We start from the raw sequence: 19,507 nt of genomic DNA on the forward strand, positions 1-19,507 counted from the left end.
TCCACTCCTTGCACCGAATTCTTTCGAGTGAATACTTAAAAGTCACATTTAGCACTTAGAAGTCATATTTTTGTTTCTCTTTGATTATCCAGGTGCTTCCATGTAATAGAGACGATAAAAGACGTAAGAAAATGGGTGATTTCATTAGAGTTTTCATAGCAGAAGAAATAAGCATAGCTCTTGTGGTCCTGTTTAAAGTGGAAGGTACTGTGTCCTCTGGGCTTGCGTTTTTTTCCTGTGTGGCCGATAAGCATTGAGACTTGTGGGGCCATGGGTCTTCCTGAGGACATGAACAGCCATCTGTGTCCTGCTGTCTCTCCTGGGTTCCCCCCACATTATGTGGTTCCGATGACTAAATCCGATCGCTGCCCACGTGTGATCATATGCACAGGTGGGAGGCACAGCCTCGTGGTCCCTTATTTCCCGTAGACAAATCCTGGTTGCCACATTCCCAGGGGCCTTGAGAAACCCCGGGCGCTGTTCCTTTCTCTGCCAAATTGGGTGGACCTGGCCCACACTGAGGCCATGTGGGGGTCACGGCCACCGTGTGGCTCACTTCCCCAGTTGTCTGCTCTGCGGTGGTCTAGGCAAAGGACAGAGCTATCTCTATGAAAACTAGGGTGACCAGCCATGGCCCGGGACTGCCCCAGTTTTAGCACTGAGGCACTGCACCCCAGGAATCCTCTCAGTCCAGGAAAATCAGGCTGGCTGGACACCCTGAATCTCCCAAAAGGTCATGCAGGATGATGAATTGCATCTCACAGGAGCTGGTGATCTCACTCATCTCAGCTAGAGCTCAAAGGCATCTTAAAGATAACCGTGCCTCCCACACCCACTTGCAGTTCGGTCCAATGCTTGCCTGAATTCATCCTTTGAGGCGTTTTGAAAATGCGATCTTCTTCTGAACCCTGAAATGTTTTTGACAGTCCAGGGGCGGTCGGTAACCCTCATGCGCTATGAACACCAGGTGGCAGTGTGGCTCCGCGGCTGTGGGGAACCCAGATGTAACAACTGCCAGGACAGGGAAGTGGTGGCTTAGTTACCCGCAGAGCACTGGTGGCTTTGCTTCACTTAGAAAGTCATGCACTCGGGCCTCATTTCCCCATGCCATAGACTCTGCAGCTGCTGGTTGGTGCCTGGATGCCCCAGCTGTGTTGTCGGGGGCACGTCTGTCCCTGCTGCCTCCCCCTCTCTGGGCAGGTATTTTGGTGACCATGACTGTCCTCCCTCCCAGGTATTTGACTCCTTTATTTTTTTATTCCCAGCAGCCGATGCAGCCCTGTGTCTGGAAACCAGGGGGTCCTCTCAGGTTCATCCCAAACAGACTGAAGCCCAGATGAGAACCCTGGACCCATTGCACACAGAACAAAACAAAAGCAAACCCGTGATACCATTTTAAATAAGAAAATGCTCCTCTGCCCTGTCTAATCTCCTACGTCCCCCAGTTACCCCCAAACCTAGAGAATCCGATTAATCTCATTAGGAATGTGTTTGTGCAGAATGGCTCTTCCTGCGCGGCCTGGCTATTTCCTGGGGGCCTGGGGGGCCTGTGCCTCCCCTGGTCACCATTACACACCGAGCCCCATTTTTAGGACCTGGGGTGGGGATTGTGTCCCTGTGAGGCCAGCGGCTCTGCACCTGGAGCTGTGGTCTTTCACACACACCCCATTATTTTGCCGAGCTGCTCCAACAAGGACCTTCTCTGTCCCGGCTGCCAGGCCCCCTGGCCTGCCTTCTGCTCGGGATTAGGGATTTGTGGGGACTGTGCCTCAGTTGGTCCCTCAGTCGCGGGGAGTGCGGCGGCTCTGAGACATTTATCCCCAGGGAGCTCCCCTCCTCCCCTCCATGTCCCCGAGAGCCAAGACATCTGAACTCATTCTTATTTTGTTCCCAAAGATGCCGAGTGCTCTTTATACTAATTAAGTCCCCCTCGCCCTTGACATCTTCAGCATCAACTCAGAGGACACCAGAGCGGACTGGGCTCTTGCAGAGTTTGGGATATTATTTAAACAAATATCCATCAAGACTTTTTGTTTTATGTTTATGCTGAGAGGCCCAGCAAAGTGGGGATCTTTGTGTTTACTTAGTGAGTTTCAACAAGCAGACAGCCACGTCGAGTGGCTGCGGCTCCAAACGATCATTTCTCCCTCCACATCCATTTATTTGGGCCCAGACTTCATAGCAGAATGGCCCCAAATGTCCTTTTCACGTGGACTCGCCACGTGGCGCAGACAGCAGTAGGTCTTCTTTTCCTCAGCATCCCTTTATCGCCCTTAAAACTTCCTGTTTTCAAAACCCCTTGAGTTTTTTTACTCTGTTAATGTGCCACAAAATTAAGTAAAAGGGAAGTCTTCCTGCAGAGTAAGTGATGTGGGGGGAGCAGTATCCCCACGATGGGGGGAGACCAGGGGCGTGGAGCCTTCCAGCACAGCTTGAGGGATCCCTTGTAGGATTCTAGTTGAAGTTTCAGCACTTTTGCAAACGTTCCCAACCATACAATTAATGCTGCTCCCACGGCCTTTTCTAGTCCCAAATGTGTTTGATGACCAGAGGTACCCTTTCCTGCTCGGCCGAGGGTGGGGACAGTTGGACAGCTGTCTCACCAAATGTAGCTCCCTCTGTGCCAGCTGCTTCTGTCCCCAGTTAAATGTCCACCTGTAATGATGCTGACCTGTGACCTTGACTTTTCAGAATGGACTTTGACGATGAAGACGGCGAAGGTCCCAGCAAATTTTCTAGGTGAGTTCGTGTTCCTTAAAGAAGCCAGTAGCCAGCCATCTGCTTCTTGGGATACGCACAGATGCAGATGTCTTTTGTCCCTGACAAAGCCACTGCCTGTGGTTTGACCCCCGTGCCTGTCCCTTGTTCTGGGCCAGTGACAGGAAAGGGGTAGCAGCCCTGCCACATCCCAGCCTGTACTGTCAGCGGTCAAGTAGCAAGTTAGTCACTCTGTTGGCTTTTTCAAAACAGTGACTGCTGATGTTAATGGGTTTCTTTTTAAAAGACAGACTTAGAGTTCAAGGTTAAATAAACAGTCAATATAAAGGCCTTTTTTTCTACCACTGAAGATAAAGAGAAATATAAGAAACCTGGGTGGTTCTGTGCTGGATACAGAATGTAGAATTGGACTCTGAGTTCCTAGGAGCTGTGTGATTCACTGGCCACGTGACAGGCTCCACCTTGAGTACTGGCCACTTTACAGACAGGACACTGGCTCACAGGTGCCAGAGCTGTTCCATACGTTACAGCTGCAAAGGAGAAGGCTGGCCTCGCCCCACGGCTCACTCTTTTTAATTTTTTCTGATTTCGTTTTGTAAGTTATAGTAGGAAGTTTGGCGGTATTGCGAGAAAGGCACCAACCATTCCAGCAGTCTCAGCAATATCCCCATCCGGACTCAGTTTACTTATGGAAGGGCCTGGGTGCTTGTCCCTGTCATCCGCACACTCCTAATTCTGGGCTGTGGATGGACTTGCAAACCTGCCCCAGGTGACAGGGACCTTCCTCCGGCACCCACGCCCACAGTTTGGATCGACAGCCTCAGAAATTTCTCAAACATTTGTAGAAGAACAGTGTCCATGTGAAGCCCTGGACGCCCTAATCCCCCCAGTTGGCTCGTCCCCATGGCAGTTACTTTGGTTGTGGTTCCTTTGACCTGTGTCATGGGTGTGGATTGGGCAGACTTTCCCTGAACCCAAGAGGAACGTGCCTCTTGGTATAATCCCAGGGCTTCCCGGGTGTCCAGTCCACTATAAACATCTCGTCATTGGACAGACTTCGCTCCCTGAGCATCCCCTCTGCCCTTCCACTCTGGCTCTGGGGGGGGCACAGGATGGAGAGCACTGGCCCTGTGATGATGCCCGAGTTTCTAACCCAGACAAATCACAGATTTAATGACAGAAATGTGGCTTCTTTCTCCCTCGCTGCAGGCACAACCCCAGCCTGGACGCTCACCTGTTCTCTAGGGCACATTGTCTTAGCAGGGAGCTCTCTGCTGTCAACATGGACCTCACCCTGGAATGAGGGCACCTCTCTCCCTGTCCCTGTCCCCCGGTCCCTGAGGGCTCTCACCTCACACAGCCTCCCTCGATGAGGAAACAGTGGCTTTTGATGTCTCTGGGTCAAAATCCCCCTTGAGATAACAACATTCCATAGCATGTTGACTCAGGAAATGCTGGCTCCTGGGGTCTCGGAACAGAAAGCGGAAGAGATGAGAGGAATGATGTTGGTTTGACCTTGAGGGTCACTGTCAGTGATGAAATAACCACGCAGGGCGACAAAGAGCTTGCTGCGTTAGGTCCCATCGTGAGAAACAGACACCGTAGACTCCCTGCCACGGTCTCCTAAGCCCCTCAGTCAGTTTTGACGTAGAGTTCAGGCCTGCGCTTCTGCCTTTCCCCACTCATTAAAGATAAGAGACAGGCTTCCCCTAGGTTGAGTTTGTAGGAGCTGGGGCCACCTGATTCCACCGCATAGGGTAGCTGACGGAGCTGCTCCGAGTTGGGGACATGCCTGAGGCTGCCCCCCACCCGCTGGCCTTGCCGGTGACTGTGGCTGCTGTCCAGGGAGGGATGTGGAGTCAGCTTCAGGTTGTCTCCTGCCAACGGAAGGAAGGGGAATGTTTGGATTCTTGATCTTATTACAAAGTCCCCAGGTTCGTGGGAACCGTGGGGAGATTTCAGGACGTTTAGATGAGACTGAGGCACCCGCAGAAGCCTGTGTCCCCCACACACAGACCGAGGCTCGCTCGGACTCGGGGAGCCGCTCTGCCCTGTGCGTGTGCAGCGCGCCCAGCCGTCGCGAGCAGCTCGCTGCTCGCTGCTCCTCGGTCACTTGGTGCTGCCAACGTGCCGCTTGGGGCCGTTGGCCGGTAACCCCGGTCTGATGCTTCTCTTTCCCTCTCCTCCTGACCGCGTGCTTCCGGGAAGAGAGAACCACAGTGAGATTGAGCGGCGCAGGCGGAACAAGATGACACAGTACATCACCGAGCTCTCCGACATGGTCCCCACCTGCAGCGCGCTGGCCCGCAAGCCGGACAAGCTGACCATCCTGCGCATGGCCGTGTCGCACATGAAGTCCATGCGGGGCACGGGGAACAAGTCCACCGACGGCGCCTACAAGCCTTCCTTCCTCACAGAGCAGGTACCTGTCCCCCCCTTGTCGTCATGGTGGGGTCACCAGATGAGCTGTGTGGGGAAGCGGGGCCCAGGGTTAAGGCATTCTGTCCTTACTGTCTACCAGGAAACTCCCGTCAACGGGGTGTGGTTCCAAGCTTTGCATCCCCTGCTTTCACGTCTCCTGTGGACCTTAATAAGGCATCACTCAAAAGGCATAGCCCTGGCTGGGTGGCTCAGTGGGTTGGAGCGCCGTCCCGTGCAACAGAAGGTCATGGGTTTGATTCCGGGTCAGGGCACATATCTAGGTTGTGGGATCAGTACCCACTCAGGGCATGTGCAGGAGGCAATTGATTGATAAGTCTGTCAGTGTGTTGGTTTAACTGAGAATGGAAGCAAAGGCCGGTTCTGATTTCCAGGAACAGGACCTTGGTAGCGGGTGACGTGCTCTCGGAAGACAGAAATGAGGAAGAGGGTGGTAAGAGAAGGGATCTGTGATGAGCGTGAGGCTCTGTTCCCTAAGACCTTCCCACAGTGCAGCAAACTGGGTGACCCTGTGAAAACATAAATGAACTCATCAGCCTCTGCCTCCTCTCCCCCAGTGACAGAATCCTCCGCTTTCCCAGACATCCTGTGCCATTTCCACAGTCCTTCCCGTCGAGAGGATGTTCGCAATACTGAAAATAAAAGTGCTGACCCAGTCCTTGAGATCAGTAAGCGTCTAGGACACACACAAAGCAGAAGTGCAGAGCAAGAGAAACGCACAAAGTAAACCTTTCCTTCAAAGCCCACCGCCCTCGTTTCCCAGGCAGAAGGTGTTAGAATTCGGACCCAGTCAGAGAACCTTACAAAGCTCCCCAGGTTCCGCTCCCCAGCGGGTCCACATATTCTAGTCTTTGGGGACAGACATCGGTCAGGGCCACATGCAGAGGGCCCTTCCTCTGTGTTGCAGAGGCTTTCACGTAAGATTATCTTGGAACAAAGGATTCCCACCAAGAGCACTTGCCAACCACTGGCCCAGAAGGATGGCTCTGATCCCTGGGGCCTGGTCGGTGTGCAAGGTGGTGGGAGGCGCACCTGTGGACTCGAGTGCAGGGAGCAGAGTTAGTTCCTCAGCCCCGGCAGGGACGGAGCCCGTGTCCTGAGCAGGAAAGGGCTCCTTGGCTTGGTGTGAGAATGACATGGGTAGGCAGCTACTCTTGAGCTGCCTTCAGGCACCACAGAGAAAAGACATCTCACGTTAACCGAGTTGATTTGGCTCCATCCACGGCCCTTTCGGGCTGATGGCTTCCTGCTGCCCATTCTCTGATCCCAAGCAGCTTCCTTCCTGCCTTCACTGCCAGTCATGATCCGGGCGAGTCAGTGTGGCCCCAGGGCTGGCACACTAACCCTCTTCTCTGGGTAAAGTGACAGGGACAATGCTGGACGGCCTGCCACTTCCTGGGGTTACGCTGAGAATCTCTCGAGATGTCAGCTGTCAGATTGTTCTGGAAGTTTGGCAGACACGCAGACGTAAGGGGACACTCTTATACCCAGTGCCAACATTCAGCTCAGAAAGTACAGGAAGAGAGAGGACGGGGTGCCCTGGCAGGGTGGTGCATGGCTAGTGGGGAGTCACCTGGCCCCTGTCTTTCGGTGGTCTCACTTTCCTATTGTCATTCCCTTCCTTCCTTCCTTCTGCTCCAGTGACATCCCTGCAGTTTGAATATATAGGTGAGGCCACTCACACCTGTGACAGCCCAGCACTGTCTCGCGGTCACTCCTTGTTCTCTTATCCCCGAGTGCCGAGGGCAGTTTCCTCTCTCCCTGAGGAAGACTAGTTATGACAGGACTAACTGTGTTTAGAGTCGCTGTATCTCAGGGCTAGTATGGCTCCTTGCATTTTTTTATTTTTATGTTTTTGGTTTATTTTTCCCTTTTTCATTTTTTTGCTCTGTGCATGTTAAAAAATTCATTTTCCAATAAAAAAAGTGACCAAGCCCTGGCTGGGTCACTCGGTTGGTTAGAGCATTGTCCCAGTATGCCCAAGTTGCAGGTTTGATCCCTGGGCCGGGCATATACAAGAATCAACCAGTGATGCATCGGGAAGTGGAATAGCCAATCCATGCATGTTTTCTCTCTCTCTCTCTTCCTCTGTTTCTCTAAAATCAGTAAATAAATTTTTTTTTTTAAATAAATGCTTAAAAAAGTAATCAAACTTTCCAAAACTATGTGCGTTATCACAGGTATCTGAATGAAAGTCAAAGGTTGCCAATAAGAGAACTGAACTGCCTGGGGTCTGCTTTTTTCTAATGACCAACTTTTCTTCCCAGGAGCTGAAGCATCTCATCTTGGAGGCGGCCGATGGGTTTCTGTTTGTCGTGGCGGCTGAGACAGGGCGTGTGATCTATGTGTCTGACTCTGTCACTCCTGTTCTGAACCAGCCCCAGTCGGAGTGGTTTGGGAGCACCCTGTATGAACAGGTGCATCCTGATGACGTGGAGAAGCTGAGAGAGCAGCTGTGCACCTCAGAAAACTCCATGACAGGTCAGTGTGGCTCCCCCCTCTGGGACTGTTTGACCGGAGACAAATTGCTTTTAGTAAACGAGTCAGGAAGCTGCAGGTAATAAGCTGCCTGGAGGTGAGGGGGTATATTTGACTTGGCTCATGTAACGGCTTCATTTATCCTATCATGTTGTAAAAATTCATTTTTATTTCATCACTTCTTTCCCTCCCTGTATTTTACCTGCAATTAGAGAGATTGCCACAGGGAGGTGCTGTTGATAGATCAGCCTGAACGACATGCTCTAATGAGGTTTATGGCTCATGTTTGTGACTATTTGTGATCCTGGTCAGAGGCATTTATTACCCAGGCCTTAGTTACCTAAGATGAGGTTCCCTATTGAAACAGTTAAATGCATACAGTTCTGCTATAACAACATACACGCTATTAAAAAAAAAAACAACCACACACACCAAAAAACTTTGCAGTGTACAAAACTGAAGTGAAAACCACAGGGCTTATGGGGAAAAGTGGGTTAGCAGCACAACACTCCCATATTTGTGAGTGACAGATAAAAACAGGAACCAAATAAAAATGGGAGCACAGCTTTATTTAACCTTAATTGCTTCTGTAAAGAAAGGCCCTGGGTCCAAGAACAGTCCCGTTCTGAGGTCCTGCAGGTTAGAGCATCAGCATGTGGATTTGGGGGGACATACTCCAGCCCATCGCTCTTATGGTAAGACTAAGTCAGATGTGGTTGAACGCAGCCGATGTACAGGTGTTTCTGAACGATAGTGGTGACGTTCTCAGTGTTGGTATAAAAGGGAGGGAGAGGGGGCTTTGTCTCATCTCCGTGTGTCCTGTGTCAGTGATGTGACCTGGCCCTTAGCTCCAGGTGCGTGTAAAACTGACACTAAAACATCTCAGAGATGTGCCCTGGGCTGCGCCCGAGAAGCCCACGTAGACGTCCTGAGGACCATACCTTATCAAGTTAGCTGTATGGGAGGGATGGGAAAGGGAAGTTAGATCATCCAGGGACTGTTGGCTCGTGCCCCACTTTCTGTATTTGACCACAGGATGTGGGTTTTTGAAACCAGATCAGGAGACCAAGCTGGGGCAGGTGGCCGGGGGAGTGATGGTCAAGGGCTCCGGCCAGGGGCTTAGCTAAGTGGCTCAAAGAGTTGGGTGGACACTTCCATCCGTGGGAAGTCTCCATGTGTCTGGCAGAGTTTAAAGGGGCAGTGCAGCCCACATGTGGACAGAAGTGGACAGTAGATGGATGGTGGCCTTGGCAGCCAGAGCTAGTATAGTGGAGAGAAGAGCCAGTGGACAGTGAACAGTGAACAGACAGGCCTCTGAGCTATCCTTCTGGCTGGGCTCCTCATATGAGAACAAGATGGACTGGAGAAGTGGGTCTGTGTCCTTGGGGTTGAGGAGATGACTAGGCCTCTCTCGGGCTTGTCAAGATGTGGTGTGGTTCCCCCAGCAGCAGGGCTGCCTCTAGGACAGCCCTCGGGGTTTTGTTGGTGCTCAGAACAGGGCTTCATAACCAGCCAAAGTGTAATAAAAACATGTAATAAAAACTTGTATAATAAAAAGATGTAATAAAAACTTGTAATAAAAACCTTCAGGAATGACTTGAAGCCTTTGATTGTGGGACTAGGGTTTCTCAAACCCTCCTGTCCCTGGGCATGTTTTCCTTCAGGTCCAGAAAGAGGGGGTGCAACCCACCATAGTCAAGGGAAAAACAGAGCCATCGCTTCCAAAAATGTCCTTGTGTTTTTTTGTGGCTTTTTTTTTCTGTCCCTTCCTTCCTCTCTTTTTTGTGGTAAGAACATGAGGTCTGTCTTCTTAACACATTTAAAGTGTACGTTACTGAATTGTTAACTGTAGGCACAGTGCTGTAGCTCAGTCTCTAGGACTTATTCATCCTGATAATGAACTTGATACTTTTTAAGCACCAACCTTCCAGTCCCTGCACCTACCGTTCTGCTCTCCACTCCTGTGAGTTTGACTGCTTTCGGTCCCTCATGTAACTGGAATCACGTAGTATTGGTCCTTCTGTGACTGGCTCACTTCACTGAACATAGTGGCATCTAAGTTCATCAATATCGTCACAAATGACAGGATTTCTTTCTTTTTCAGGGCTGAGTAATATTCCATCGTGCACGTGTACCACCCTTTCTTTAGCTGTTCCTCTGTCAGTGGGCACTAGGGTTTTCCAATGTCTTGGCTGCTGTAAATAATGCTGCAGTGAATGGGGGGGGGGGGGGGCAGGTATCTCTTTGAGGCCCTCCTTTCAGTTCTTTAGGGTGCACACTGCACCCTCCCGGGCAGGGCTCTCCTCATGACAACAAGGGTTTATTAGCAGCTCTGGGCTTATATTTACAGCAGGAACAGACTGCCTTCCCCTGTGGTTCCAGCAAGTATCCCAGGATGGGCTCCCCTGGCTCCCTCAGGGCACCTGCCCAGCCCAGTTCCAGTGCCAGGCCATCTGAGCATGTGTGAAGGCAGCCTCCACACAGGGCACATGAACCCACAGGCTGGGGAGAGGTGCTCCCCCAGAGGCAGTCGGGTGCTGTCACTAAGAGGAGGAAGGTTTGCCCTGGCTGACTGGCTGGGGAAGCAGCCTCGGTGGTCTGAGAGGTGGTCCTTACGGGACAGGGTGGGTGTGCTCCTGCCCCGGAATGCCAGCGATATTGAGTGGAAAACGGAGCAGTGTCAGGTACAAAGGAGGCCAGGGATCGGATCAGGGTGTGGTGGGGAGAGAGGCTGCAGAAATAATTTTTGTGGATCTTGGAGTGAACTGAGCCCAGCTCACTGTGGGGAAAGAGGGAGCCGAGGAGACACCCTTGGCTTTCCAGGTGATGGCAGAACCTCTGCCTATAACTGGATACGCCCAAGGCGTGGGGATCAGAGGGCTAGCATTGCAGCCGGCCCCCCAAGGAAGCACGGAGGAGTGAGTTCTCTGTGTCTTCATGGCGTCTCCAAGCCCCACCTATGGCTGCTGACCTCTGGAAAGCCTTGACCCCAGTGAGGAGAACTGGAGATGCTTGTCAGTGACCACAGGCACCGCACAGCGCAGGAGGTGCCCAGGTGCCCTCGCTGGGACACGGGTGTGGAAAAGGTGAATCCTCAGATACTTCCACACAAGGTTTCTGGGCCCGCTCCCCCTGCACTGCAGTTCTGTGGCTCTGTTTCTGCTCAACGCTTCCTCCCTGCGGAGAATTGGGGCAGCATTTTGATTCAGTGTTGGGGAGAAGTCTGCAGTAGAAAGGATTCGAGCTGGGGCTGACTCCTCACTGCCCCCCTTCCATCTCATCCGTTATCCACTCAGTATTTCAGTTAATCATTCATTCATCTGTTCCACAAATACCTGTATGGCCACAGGGAGGTCAGCTGGGATATACCGTTCCCTTCCCTTATCACTGACAGGCGTTCCCGGCTGTCACTGAATGAACCGACCTCATTTCCTAATGGGTTCCAGCCCAGATTCTTTGTGATAATTTGGGGGAGAGCCCGAGCCAGGTCAGTCCCCGAGGGCCGTGGCCAGAAAGCCCCCCCATGCATGACTCACATGGCCCAGTCTGCTGTGGTCAGCTCCACCAGCTCCCCGAGCACTTCGCCCAAGTCCAGAGATACTTTGGGCCTTGGATCACAGGGTTTGGCTGGGCCGAGGTCTGGGCACAGAGAGCCGTTGTTCACAAGAGCAGGCCACCAGGGAGCCGGTCCAGCCAGCTCTGCTCATCACATCAAGGAACGAGTGTGCCCGGGAAAGAGCTGATGGTTGTCACCATTCAGTCCCAGCCCACCCGAGGCAGCTGGTCTCTACCTAACACTTAGCACAAGGGCGCAAGGACACTTGTCCTGAGCTCAGCCGTGCCACTGAGTCCTTCAGTAGAAGAATGTCGGGCAGGTGACCGATCCCGCCGGGGTCCTATGAACTGTGCTGTTCCCCCCTGTGGTATCAGTGCTGGAAAAAGATGATCTGTTCCCACTCTACAGTCATGACAGTAACTTCATGAAAACTGTACTTGCAGGTCCATAGCTTATTTCCCTTGGAGTGCCCGAGCGCAGCCTTTGGGCTGATGCCAGAAGCTGGGAGCCCAAGTCACTCAGCAGTCCATTTCTTGCCATATTAGGTAACAGGTCAACATGGCCAAAAAAAAAAAAAAAAGCTGATTTTATCTGAGTCAACTATTATAACATTGTTATTGGGTTTCTGCTGTTTGAAATATAAATAAAGTGTTTAGTGGCAAGAAAAGCATGTTTATGTGATTTAGGCCCCTTGGAAATGGCGCGATCATGTAGTAAATACTTAGGCATGAGAAAGACCGTGTAGTGTGGGGCTCAGTGAGAGCGTGTGAGAGTGAAACCCGAGCGTCGAGGGCTCGTTATTTTCCGTATCTTCCCTGTGACTTTTCTGCTGGAAACCGCAGCCTACATAGATCTTGTTGTTATTCCAGATGTTTCTCTGGCGCCCGTTCAGATCCCGTGGAAATATTTAGACAACCTGCCTTGTTTTGCCTCGCTCCACGCATAGCACGCTCGTGCCGCCGAGTGGTGTATGTTCTTCTCTCGTGGTTTATGTTGAAAGATATTTCATGAATGTGGACAGATTTCCAGCCCCGGCTGCTGGGTTCATTATCGCTGTGGGTGCCAGCAGATAAAGGAGCCTGCGCAGTCGTTTCCGCACACGTGGCAGATGCTGGCTGCAGGGCGGGCTTCTCTGCTGAAATTTCTCTTCTGTGCATGCGTGTGTGTGTGTGTGTGCGCGCGCGCGCGCGTGTGTGTGTGTGTGTGTGTGTGTGTGTGTGTATGTGCCCCTGCACTTGGAGTCAGAAGGACCAGGTGACAGTTACAGTCTGTGAGCCCTCTCTACCTTGGATATACGACTTGACCTCCCCCTGGCCTCAGTTTCCCCTTGTGTAAATGCAGTCATGCACCCCCTACAGGACTGCATCAAAACCCAAGATGACATACGGGATCATATTAATAACTGTGTTTGGGAATTGTAAAGATTTTTTTTACTTTTTTTTAATCATTGAAAGGTGTGTGTCAGCATTGGTATAGATAGTGGGTTTCCTGACTGTCCATCTTGCTCTGCTTTATTTCCACTGAGACGTGTCTTAGGATGTGGGCCCTGTTGACAGGGGAAGGCCTTTCATGTTTTGCGGTGACAGGGACCTGGCCGGCTCAGGTGCAGAATCAGTCTCCAGGTGTAGGACTCTGATGGTTGGAGCTAGTCCCTGAACCTGCATTTCCAGAGGCCTGTTCTGTTGTTGGACCCCTCTTCCCTCACCATCCGCTTTCTCATCTGTCCTTGCCCACCATGTGTGAGGACCTATCCTGTGACGTCCACAGTAACAACTTCTTGGGGAAGGGGCTATAACTGAAGCGTCCCCAGGCTTGGTAAGGCTTGCAGAGATGATGCCCAGTCATGGCACCGGGTATGGTTGTTCCCTCGGTGTGGGCATCCTCCTGGGAGACAAGTAACTGAGATGCATGCAGCCTCCACCACAGAAGGGCTTCCCGGGGTCAGGGAGGCACCACCACTGTGAGTCCTGTGCTCACTGCATTAATGCACAACCAGCTGGACTCCCCCCTTGGGCTACACAACAGGCCTCTTCGTAAGAGGGTAAGAGGAGGGAGCCCTGCAGCCTCTGCCCAGCTGAGCTGTTGCTGAGTCAGAGAGCACATTTGAAAAGCTGGGAGCAGGGCCCCCCGCGTGGAGAACAGTCTTTCCCAGACCCTGAGAGCAGTGGGCCTGTCCTGGTAACGGGAGAAAACGAGCTTTAAGTTCTCTTGAGTTGATGCACATACATGTTTTCCATCCCCTTAGAAATGCGAGTTAGACGTGAGAACTCTGATTCTTGCTTTAAACCCATATACCCGTGTAAAAGAGCCGTGAGAGTGTTTCTTTGTCATGCTAACAATCCCCTCCAAAGATCCGTTCTCTGCATTCTCATTTTTCGTATCCCGGCTTTTCTTAAATGAGGAACATCCAAGGGGCACTTCAAAAACAGCAGCTTTGTGAATAAGTTTTAAAAATTCCCGGCCTGTCCAATTTGGTGGGATATGAAGCTTATATAATTGGGAGTCCTTTTTTTTTTTTTAAGAAAAAGAATAAAATGTTAAGTATAAAATAGATAAAAGCGCAGTCCCTGAAACAGTGCGGTGCACACGAGACTGTTAATGGATCTTAAAAAAATGCTGATGCTGGGGCTCCTGCCCGTTTCTCTGAATTTCATAATGTTGTGGTGAAGCCCAGGAATCTGTACATTTAATTTTTATTTCTAAAATTAATTTTAGAGCAAGGGAGGGAGGGAAGGAGAAGGAGAGAGAGAGATCAATCAATTTGTTATTCCACTCACTTATGCATTCATGGGTTGCTTCCTGTATGTGCCAACTGGGAATCAGACTGGAATCGTGGGCGTAACGGGACAACATTCCAACCAACTGAGCTACCCGGCCAGGACCAGGCATCTGTATTTTTTGAAAGCAACCCTGGCGATTCGAGTGTGATTCAGTGGCTGAGAATGACTGCATCTCGATAAAATAGCACAGCCCCATCAGTTGAGGCCAGGAGAGAAATTTCAGCAAGATCAAAATAAAAAAGAAACAAAAATGTTAAAAATGTAATCAGCTAGCAACACGGTGGAAAAATGAGCAGCTACAGCCTATTAAGCCCTTTTTGCAACAGTCGTGATTTCTTAATCTCTTGTCCTAACTTTGATGCTGAAGACGTAAACAGTCCTTTTTCTACATCTATAAAAAGCAACTGTAACAAAAATAACCTAGTAGTGGTGTTTTTAGGCAGATACTAATTCTTTGGGGTACTTTAGAACATTTCCAAAGACAAGTCAAGTCGTTCAAGTCATCTCTTCCTGCTGGTGTGATTTGGGTTTCAGGAATATTCTCACGTGATGGTCATATTTTGTAATGCTTTGGTTAAAAATAACTTGATTGCAAAAACCTCAGCATGATCAGGGAAATTAAAATAGTTTCCTTTAGTTTCACTAAAAAAAGACACATTTTTTTTCTGAAATGTCATGACTCATGCCAAATGGTTAAATGAAAATGCATGCAAAGCACCGATCTTTCCTGTTTATTGCTTTCTCAGTGGAAGCTAATTGAGCAAAACATGTGCATTCAGTTTTTCCGTTATTTCTGCGGATTCTTTTATTATACTCAGGCGCGCGGCCTGGCCTGCAGCCGTTCACTAGGGCAGCGGTCTGATGATGGGGTTAGCTTTCCTGTCTGTGGTGACAGCATTTATTACTCTCCAGTGAGCTATTTGCAGTGTCATCCTTTGACCTTGAGTGCACGTATTCTGAGGACCGAGAGTAACAAGAGCTCCACATTGTGGGGACCTCAGAAGTGACCCAGGCCAGCCCTTCTCAGTCATGCAGCCCCCTCCACAACCCTAGAAAGTGGGTGTGTGGCTCCTTTCTGAACATCCGAAGGGCAGACGGGCTGCGTCCACATTCATTAAAGGTGATGTCCTTGTGCTTAGTGGGGAGGCCCTGTCTGGGTCACCCTGCCACTGTTTTTAAGCAGCACAGCTGACATTGTTGGATAGGACTGGGAATCTGCTCACACACACACAACACACACATGCACACGTTCACATGCACACGTTCACATGCATGCACACACGCGAACTCGTTCACGGCCAGGTGGCGGTGGGTTTAGAGCGTGGACTTTGCAGAGTCAGGAAGCCCCTGGGCAGATGATGACCCTCAGGCCTGCCCACAAGAGCAGCTAAGGTCTGTCCAACACTGGCTGGCAAAGCAAATGTCCGGGGCCCCAGGGCCAGGCCGGACCTTCCACTGCCCGTCTCCCAGGACTGGCAGCAGCCTGGCCCACGACTGAGGCAGCTCCAGGGCTTTGACCACCAAGTCTCCATGGAGGCAGATTGCACGGCTTCGCCTGATCCAGCCGCTGTGCACTCAGCGCATGTCGCTGTGCAGGCACCTGAGGCTGCAGCTGTGTTCTACCAGGTCATACGGGGGGGGGGGGGGGACTGCGGGAGCTCATCTGGTTTGTTTCCCATCTCAGGAATCATTGTCCTTCACTGTCTGATGTCCAGTGTTGTGAGCACTATTGTTCCATATCCTTTGTGGGTTGATTTGATTATTTAAGAAGGGACTTGAAGTCTGGCCCCTGCTGCTCCTTCTTGGTTGGGAGCAGACGTCCCTGTAGCATTTCTGTGCCCGCCTGTCCCGCGTCTCCTCTGTCCGCTCTGTTCTGCAGCCCCCAGTGATGGATCCCCTGGCTCCGTTCTCCTGGAATGTGAGCTGTGTGCTTATCACACTCACCTCCTTGCTCTTTTTCTGTGATTTCTGGGATAATTTCTTCAGGGTTTCTCCTGACTCGGCGACGGAGCTTTCAGCGGCGTCACTATTTACTGCCTTCGCTGGGTTTTCAATTCCGAAGTCATGTTTTTCATCTAAAAGCAATCTTTCCTGGTCTCAGGTGATTCTGTTTTCACTTATGAAAGATCCTCTCAAATATCGCTGAGATGGGGTATTTCAGATATCGCCGTCTTTCTCGGAATGTGTTTCACGGAGTGGGGTGGTATCTGTTCTGATGTTTCAGGTGACTTTCTTCTGATGTAAACTGAATCTCCTGGTGCACTAAGCTAACCTCCCCCCTCCCTCACTTTTTTATTCAATCTGAGTCCCTAACATTTTATAAAGATTTGAGATGGTTTGGGTCCAAGTGTAATTTCTTTGAAATGTAATTTTTTTTTTTTAGATTGGGGGTCCAGTTGCCTGGGGGGGAGCTGTGAGGTTGCTGCAGGCCGCACTGGGCCTGTGCACTGGGCATGGCAGCCTTAGGTTGGCAGGGACATGACCCACTGCTCTAACTGGAACCCTACCCCCCACCCCCAGAAGCAGCCTTTCTCCTTCACCCAGCAGGTTGGCTGCTGTAAGTCAAAGTGACCTGAGAGCTGTGCCTCTGGCCTCTGCGTATCCAGACCTTGGGCCACTTCTCTGCTTCCTGACTCCCTGGTCTCCTTCTTGCTTGCAGTTCTGGAGGCTTCTGTTAGGGATCCTGTCACTTCCTTCCCAGGCAGGCCATTCCTGTGTATTTGCTGAACCGTAGGACAGCTCATATACACTTGCATCCCACCCCCGATGCACTGTTTCTTGCAGAAATCCCTCAGTATTTCTGATCTGTGCAAGCCCCTTCCACTATTTTTCTGCATGGATGTAGATTATTCCTGCTACTTTTGTATTTTTTGGTCATTTCATTACCTGTTTGCAGGCGAGGCAAGGCATGGCCCCAGATTGCCTTCTTGAACTCCATGTCCGTCTGGCCCCTTTCCATTAGAAGGGGGAGTGGGGGGAGGAAGGTTAATCGGTTACCGTTAAACTGAAAGCCCTCAGGCCTGCATTGCTTGCATTCTTGTAGCATGATCCCCGAAGAGGAATGTATTTCTTTAAATCACACTCCAACATATTCTAAACAGGATGGAGAATTTGTACTTTTGTCTACAGATTAAATAGCAGGAGAGGTGCCGGCCTGGGGGCGGGGAACGATTGTGGGGTGACGACTTTTTAATGAATAGCAGAGCAGCAGGCTCGGCACGCGGCGCTCCCGTGACTCTGTGTCACGTTTGGAATGTGAGTGCTGGAGAGAGCTGTGGCGAGCGGTGGGGGCCCAGTAGTTGGGGTGGGAAGGGTGATGCCGCCTGTCACCCATGTTGGGCTCTCTGCCCTTGGCTTCCCCCCACACGTCGCAGTCTTGGTCTTGTAATCGCGCCTGAGATGATTATCTCCGATGCTCTGTGCAGCTTCGGGCTCCTCCTCGCCTCGTTAGCTTCTCATTAGCACCTTCCCCAGATGGCAGGGTGGGGAGACAAAGGGTTGACATGCAAACCAGACTGCTAGGTAGAAAGGCTCCTTCTGAGTGTCTGTTGGGCAGTTGGCCATCCTGCTCAATGCCTCCTGCCAGCCCTAGTCAGGGGCCATGAGCCTTTGGTTTCTTTTGTTATTGCCTGGATGTCACCAGCCTTTTCTTGCCTGGATAACCATACAGAACCGGGAAAGAGATATGTTAGTGGATTGGGGCCCAGGCTGCTAGAGGAGACGTGCATGTACTGCCTCTCGGTTGTTGAGAAGACGTCAGGAGGTTGGCTTCCGGTAGCTGCTCAGGGTTCCTGCTGCCCAGGGAAGATGCTCTGTTAGGCTCAAGGCTGCAGGGGGCAAGGGGTGCTTACGGAGAGAAGCCCTAGTCCTACATTGTCATTGTAATTTGGCCACCAGGCAGTCCTGACAGCTTAACCTCCACAGCAGGTGGTTGGGATTCAGGGCAGAGCTGTTGGACACCCCCTGTGCGGGAGGCACCCTGGCCTGGGGTACATGGGCGGGCTCAAGCCACAGCCAGCTGTGTGCACAGAATTTGTAATCTTGGAAGAGAGGCAGGTCACCTGCTCAGGTGGCAGCAATGTCAGGGACCATGTGGTCAATATATTTCAAGGTCCCCCCCCATTACTCAGTCAAACAAGAATCTAGGTTCTTCTGGGAAGGGATTTTACTAATGTGATTAAAGCCCCAAGTCAGTTGACCTTAAAATTTTGATATTATCCAAGTAGGTCTGACCCGATCAGATAATCCATTTAAAAGCAAAGAATTTCATCTGGTGATGGAAGGGAAAGTCAGAGAGATTCAAAGCACAGAGACCCAGTCACTGTGGACGGAGGGGAGATGAGGCACTACGATTTGCCCAGCTTGTGCCAGGCGCCCAACCCTCAACCAATCACTACGGCCTGGGAGGGGGGGACCTTGTAAGAAGGTGGCAGCCCCTTTTTTGACTTTCATCAAAAAGAAATACAGGAGCATGTGGTGGGGAGGGGGAGGTTCTGGGCAGGTAGAGCAACAGACATCCCTAGGGAACTCTACCGCCCATCCAGGGCCCTCCTCTTCTGGTTTGAGAACAAAATAGGCTACAATTTGAGAATTGGTGTACTCGTACCTTAGCCATGTCCAAACACCTGCCAGAGATAAGGGAACCTGGAGAGCATGCGCCTACCCTCCCCAGCTGAAGGCCTGTTCTCTCCCAGGCTCTGTGGACGCAGTGCGAGCTCTGGACTTTGTTCAGCCGTGGGCCTCATGTGCACGGCGTGGATTCCTGTGCCGTGGGGGGCGGGTGTTCCTGTGTGCACAGCTGTTCAAATGGCTGGGGTCAGCCTTTGGGAAATGAGAACACTTTGTCACTGGAACAGCAACCAGAGTCTCTTCCCACCTCTGGGCCCACGTTTCGGGGGGCCACACATTTTTGGAACAACATCAGATATTGTCCATCTCTGGGACCATCACTTGGCTTTTGTTGTTAATCGTTTTCTCCTGTTTTCATCCCTTGCTATCTTGTTTTTCCTCCTTTTTAAAACCAAGATAAAATGTTTCCTGTTTTCTCAAGGATTCCTTTGATGAAATAATTCTAATTTCTATTTGTATTTCTGTGGTAGCCTGGGGAGCCGTTTTAGGAGCACAGAGCCTTCCTTGATGATTTTATCCAAGACAAACTTCTGATTCTTCTTTAAAAAAAAAAAAAAATTAGTACCAAAATAATACTTAAAAACCAGCTTACTGCCAGGCCAGAGTGTCAACCTAGGATCCAGGAGGTCGCGGTTCGATTCCCAGTCAGGGCACATGCCCGGGTTGCAGGCTCCTTGATCTCCAGCAGGGGGCGCGCAGGAGGCAGCCAGTCAATGACTCTCATCACTGATGTTTCTCTCTCTCTCTCTCCCTCTCCCTTCCTCTCTCTGAAATCAATAGAAATATTAAAAAAAAAAAAAAAAAACCCCACCTTACTGAGAGCAGTTACAGGGGGACCCTCTAGATATGCTCTGTCACTATCGGAATCTTTATAATCATTCGTCTAATGTATGAGTCAGCAGAAGCT

General features: G+C 50.9%; 1 protein-coding gene across 4 annotated transcripts in view; it reads left to right on the forward strand.

The window, feature by feature from the left end:
- ARNT2 (aryl hydrocarbon receptor nuclear translocator 2) overlaps positions 1–19,507 on the forward strand; it is a 75,312-nt gene that overhangs the window by 19,104 nt on the left and 36,701 nt on the right. For 2 of the 4 annotated variants that reach the window (XM_081124658.1, XM_081124656.1), the window contains exons 3-5: positions 2,692–2,739; positions 4,927–5,140; positions 7,425–7,638. In XM_081124658.1, the coding sequence (XP_080980784.1) occupies positions 2,692–2,739; positions 4,927–5,140; positions 7,425–7,638 (476 nt within the window). The remainder of the gene's footprint in view (positions 1–2,691; positions 2,740–4,926; positions 5,141–7,424; positions 7,639–19,507) is intronic. The other 2 variants (XM_081124657.1, XM_081124659.1) reach the window with 1 other exon arrangement.

This window comes from Miniopterus schreibersii (assembly GCF_964146895.1).
Source record: "Miniopterus schreibersii genome assembly, chromosome: 22".
In the NCBI taxonomy this organism is placed as follows: Eukaryota; Metazoa; Chordata; class Mammalia; order Chiroptera; family Miniopteridae; genus Miniopterus; species Miniopterus schreibersii.